Source organism: Hesperophylax consimilis, chromosome 31 (genome assembly GCF_061612785.1).
Source record: "Hesperophylax consimilis isolate HC1 chromosome 31, BYU_Hcon_1.0, whole genome shotgun sequence".
NCBI classification, from domain to species: domain Eukaryota; kingdom Metazoa; phylum Arthropoda; class Insecta; order Trichoptera; family Limnephilidae; genus Hesperophylax; species Hesperophylax consimilis.
In genome coordinates, this window is record NC_142866.1 from 5,751,870 (window position 1) to 5,757,869 (window position 6,000).

A 6,000-nucleotide genomic window follows, 5' to 3' on the forward strand; every position below is an offset into this window, starting at 1 on the left:
TCGCCTTTTTTAATTATCTAAGACTATTTACTAGATATGAATTGAATAGCCAGGCCATCAACTATTTATCTTTCTCCTCAATAAAACGTCACAATGATTTTCGTTGGGTACATACCGCACGAAGAAAAATGTAAATTGCCAATTTAGAACCTATTCAAATTGTTGGTATTCTGTAAAAAACGGGATTGAAGGCCGATTAACAGGTTTCCTGTTCGGAAACACAATATCGGAACACGTGTTCGAACACGAACATGAAAATGTTAGAACCCACACCTATTCTTTCAAGGGGTCATAACATGTAGACAAAATCGTTATAAAGATTCACCTTACTGCCCAACCTACTAATAATTAAGAAAACTATATACATATCGGTTTCATAAATATTTTTTTATGTTTCCAATACAAAGAGTCGACAGAAAGGCTTAATTAAAGGAAGAAAGGGTTAAACATCTGGACATATTACCTAATTACGGTACCTCATTGTTTTTTCTTGTGTATATTAGATTACATGTATTCACGCGCATTCACAGCGGTCAAACAGCAGCTTTAACGATTAAATTTTGGTGTTTATTGAGGAGTCAAATGTCACTTCAATAAATTGGCGATTATTATAATTGGTTGGTAGGCAATGGAAGGAAAGTAGGTATATGCTACGTTTGTTTTCTTTTTGTAATGTTTATTACAGATCTTATGGAGCGTTGTGCAATCCCACTAATTCCGTAGGTATTATAATACATACAATTTAATATATCGACGTTCTGATGAGAGAACACCATCTTGAATTCAAAATTTGTTTAAATTTCTTTGGTTTCGTTTCGCTTAGAAGTCGAAACTAAATTGTCAACACTTTCCCCTCATTCCTCCAGCCTCACAACATTAGTCAAAAAGTAGAATACATGGTTCCATTCGCTTTGAACATGTAATGAAAAAAAAGTGTACCACTATTACATATTAAAATCCACAGTCATTGATCGAGGTGGCTTTTCACAATAAAGACAGTAATAACTTTTTTCCATGAATTCCTCGGAGGTCTAGGCGCTTTGTCTGGTCACCGTTTCATAGAGCCAGGAAACTCCTTCCGTTGCTCGTACATACATGTGCCCACCGCAATTTTCTCGATTAAAACCTTTAATATCTCGCTGCTCCTTCGTAAAAGTTCCCATATTAGCGCCGTAGGTACATCCATAAACCGCACATCCTCCGCGCGACGCCAAGTGAGGCCAGTGCTGTCATATTGTGGGAACACGTGATATTTGCGTTCTGCCACCCAGAAGGCGGTTACATCCTTAATTTGGGGATTACGTCATTTTATACCTTCCCGGAGAGCCTTGACTAATAATAATAAAAATTAGATAATTTGTATAGCGCTGTTTTTATGAAAAATCACCACAGCCCACAATGTGACTTCATGGGCCATATTTAATTAAATACCTACAGACACCTAGCAGGTTGATAAACACACTTTATGCTTGGACAAAATACGATTTCGCACGTAGAAGACGTAATATTAAAAACACTGCACATTTTACGATGTTATATTTGTTATAAGATTGATGGCAAAAGTAGAGTTACTATTTATTTTGAATATTAATATTTTTAATTATGCTATTTAAGGACTGGTGATTCTTAATAAAATGACCTCAAGTGGCTGAAGTTCTACTTAGGTGTAAAAACGAAATAATCAATAGATATTAATATTTTTTACACTTTTATGTATTTACAACGTCGCGAAATTTCTGACTTTTTGTACAGCAGTAGCTCGACGCATTTTCTTTCGTTCTTAAGTGGCTTTAGGTAAGTATTAATCCGCTAGCCTAGATACCATTTAAATTTCTAATTTTACCATTTACAGATATAATTGTCCGAAAAAATGACTTTTAAGTTTAACTTTGAATTCTATTTCTACATGTGTGACCGTACGTATGACTAATTGGCTATTTTTAATTGGTGCTTTAACTCATGACGAGCTTGAAAACTTTCAAACTGAATAAATTATAATAAAATGTTGAGAGAAAGTTGAATATTGACGTAATACTGTCGCATCGCCTTTGATTTCACAACATAACTTTTCTTACAAAATTGCTTTAGTAACAGTAAGCAAAATAACAAAATGGATTTATTATCTCTCCATTGTGCTAAAATACATCAAAATTAGAATTAGTTATGAGTTTATAAAATTTGTTTATTTGTAAGACTTCTCTAAGTTTTTGAAAGTCAGCGAAACATAAAAAAAATATGATAAAATGTGATTGTTTCACCCAACATATTTGTTTTCCTAAAACATTTAAAAATTTTATGTTCCTAAAAAAATATAATAATATACTGTTTTTTTTAAGATAATATCTATATTTTATATCATTCCTAGTTGGCTAGTCAAAGTTTCCGTATATGTTTTATTGTATATTCTTTTGTGAAATATATTATTATTATAAAAGTATTATTGTAAAGCTGAAATGGCAATTATATGAAATTCCTTCGGTAGAAAAAATATCGCAAGGTATGCTACAAAAAATATTGAAAACACATTTCATCAGGTGAATTACACGTTATAGGTGTGCGAAAATTCACGCTGTGCTTTAAATGCAACTTAGGCATTTGTCGAGAGATTTTTGTTCTATTTATTTATTCGATTAATTATTTTCGTTTTTTTTTTATGTGAACGCGTTCCGTCTAACATTCGTATTTACATATTTGCGTTACCTATATATGAGGGAATATATGTACTACCCTTTCCTGTATCCATCCTTATTCTTAGCAGGAATGCTCGATCTTAATACATTAGAAGCCCGCCGAAAAATATTTTTAGGAAAACACTTTTTTAAGATAATCTCTGGAACTATACATAATCCACCTATTTTGAAAGAGATTAACTTATATGTCCCAGACAAGTATACTCGTGGAAGGTCCCATACCCTTTTTTATGCTCCAAAAGCGAGGACTTCTGCCTATCAGAACGCCCCAGTCAACAGAGCGACTGAACTGCTCAACGAGTCTGCATTGACCATCGACATTTTTAACGTAACCTACAGGCAGTTTAACAATTATCTTTTGACGTATGTCACAAAGTAGTGAAACTGACCTTTTTATGTGTTTTGCTATACTTTTTGTCTAATTTGTAATCTTCTCCATAATGTATTGGTGAATAACCGTTTTACGGAGAACATGAAAAAATAAATAAATAAATAAATCTCCATTTTAAACCATCTTTTTCTTCTATTCGAACGATTACTATAGAACAGGGCTGGACCTGAGCCAAACAGCGCTTGGCGCGAGTAAAATTTTGGCGCCCCTTGTCAAAACCAGTTGACGCTTAGGTAGATGATCAATGTCATCAATAATATTCGAATGATTTGTATTTTTGTGAAACGCCGTTTTTATGAAAAATAATCTCAAATGCGACGTGTAAGAATTATTAGGTGACAGGTATTATCAGCGCCTTTGCGCCTTAGTAATTCGGCGCCGGGAGCGGACTGCCCCAATTGCGCCCGCGTAGGGCCGGCCTTGATACGGACCCTTAATATAACAATTTAAAAAAATAGCAAAATAAAAAAAAATAACAAACTTAATTTAAAAGGAAGTTTTATTAAAATATGTGAATAAATGAGAAGAATAAACTAAACTAACTTTGTATAAGTTTTGAAATAAAAAAAATAATAATAACCTAGGTAAGCACTAGACTTTGAAGAGAGGCATCCTAGTAAGTAATATCTGTCTCCGATGTGTGACTAATTGAAAGATATTTGGAACATTAATAATCACTATATATTCTGTTCAGTTGGCACGATCAACCCAATTACCTTATTTTATTTACATTACTAGGTACCTACCCACCTACCTATTAAAAATGCATGGTATGTAGAGTCTTTAGTGTATCTATATAGGTATATTTGTTATTTACATTGCTTCGTAAATCTACCTACCTACCTACCTAGTAGGTTTTCGGTTTGATATACGTATATGTAAAATCCAAAATAATATTACAAATGCGAAAGTGTGTTTGTTTCTTTTCCTTCTTTCCCGTCGCAACGGAGTGCCCGATCGACGTGATTTTTGCATAGGGATAGTTGGAGGACTGGGAAGTGACGTAGGCTAATTTTCATCACAGAAAAACATTTCATTCTCGTGGGAAATTTTTTTATACGGTAATTTCTAACTAATGCCATGCGGCAGGTACGAGCTATGTATATATAAAGCAAAAAAAAAACTACCAACCCCTTTATTTACATAATGTTAATACTATTTACTATTTTTAATTTAAAGGCGTGTTTAAAATGCTTTATTTTGAATAAAAAATAAAATTTAACATACATTATTATGTACTTTGAATAACAATATGTTTGTAATGGGTTTGGTGATTAGCACTAGATGAAGATGAGCAAAATAACAGAATGATGGTAAAGTAAGTGGACTGGTAGACTCACCCCTATCGTCGGGCGCCATTGTGTAATGGTAGTTGGAGTAGGGCTCCAGGTGCGGCGGGGAGGTCGGCGCGGGCTGCAGCGGAGGGCTGGGCCCCTTCATGTAGGACTGCTGCGGCCACTGACGCTCCGGGTAGTACTCATAGGGCGTCAGGAACTGCTGCTGCTGGTAGCCGCACGGGGCGTACTCCTGCGCCGGGGGCTCGTACAAGCCCGGTTGGCCCTGGAAGCTCGGGCTGAACTGCGGCTTCAGCGCCTGGCACTTGCGTCTGAAGCCCCGCGGACGCCGACGGAACGAACCCTCCTCGAACATGAACTCGGAAGCTGGATCTATCGTCCAGTAATGTCCTTTGCCCGGCCGGCCGAGCCCCTTGGGCAGCTTGATGAAGCACTCGTTGAGCGAGAGGTTGTGTCGCACGGAGTTCTTCCAGCCCTGGTAGGAGCCGCGGAAGAACTGGAAACTCTGCTGCAGGAAACTGTAGATCTCCGACAGCGTGAGGCGCTTGGAGGGCGAATGCTGGATGGCCATGACAATCAGGGCGATGTACGAATAGGGCGGTTTCTCCTGTCTCCGGCCTCCCGTGGCCCTCTTGCTCTCCGCTCCGACGGTCTCCACAGACTGCTCTTCGTTCTTCATCATTTCCGAAAGTTCACGTAAATAAATAATATTTACTCGGTTACGCGAACATTGTTAATAAACATTTACGTTGAGTCCGCGTGCACTTTAAATAATTATTTTAATTACGAATAACAAACTCGAGCTCGTAAACAAATATCGACATTATTTTTGTGTAACAAAGGAGGGTTTATAAGCCGCTAGTTTACTTTCGGAGTACACAATCCCGTTTTGTATACCGTGGCGTATACAAACGTGGGTCGAGTGCGGGTCGCGGCGGTGGAATGAGCTCGTCGGGGGGCGGGCCCGTTACACATATACAGGCAGGAGCTCACACACACCTGCTCGCGCGGCGCACACCACCGCCCGCGTATACACGTGTGGTTGCACCGCTGCGCTGCAGGCAGGTCCTGTCAGCCAGCGAGGCAGCTACCATTACCTACTCCTACCTCCTTCCTCCTGCCTCCTGCTTTCTAACGCTGACCCCACATCCTCACAATCTTCTTTCTTCTGAGTATCCGCGGGAAAAACCTAATTAACTAACTAAGTATGTTACATTGACGCTACCTACATCTATGTATAGAATTAACACTTAAAGAAAACATAAGGCAAGGAAAGAAAAAAATAATAATTTCTAAGAACTTCAAGAATTTGCAGTATTTAGAATCTGCATATTTTTAATGTATCCCGCAAAAATATAATTATTTTACCTAAGGCAGTTCCAACACTATAAATATATTTTTAAACCAAAAGTTTCAATTGAAATTAATGGTGACATATTTAGACAAAATAAAGTTTAGTATACATAAAACGGCTTTCGAATTCAATTTCATAAAATTAACGTTTCGGCATAATAGCTCAGGGGTGTAGCTAGACAGGAAAATCCTCCTGAAAATCGAAAGTTGAGCTTTTAATTTTACGAAACCAAATTATAATATTTGGGTGCTGTAAAAATATATATTATAT

General features: G+C 37.2%; 1 protein-coding gene across 1 annotated transcript in view; it reads right to left on the reverse strand.

The window, feature by feature from the left end:
- LOC149409372 (forkhead box protein D2-like) overlaps positions 1-5,208 on the reverse strand; it is a 28,438-nt gene extending 23,230 nt beyond the window's left edge. The window contains exon 1 of the mRNA XM_089649852.1: positions 4,422-5,208. Within this exon, the coding sequence (XP_089505978.1) occupies positions 4,422-5,058 (637 nt within the window). The 5' untranslated portion in view covers positions 5,059-5,208. The remainder of the gene's footprint in view (positions 1-4,421) is intronic.
- Between the last annotated feature and the right edge of the window lie 792 nt (positions 5,209-6,000).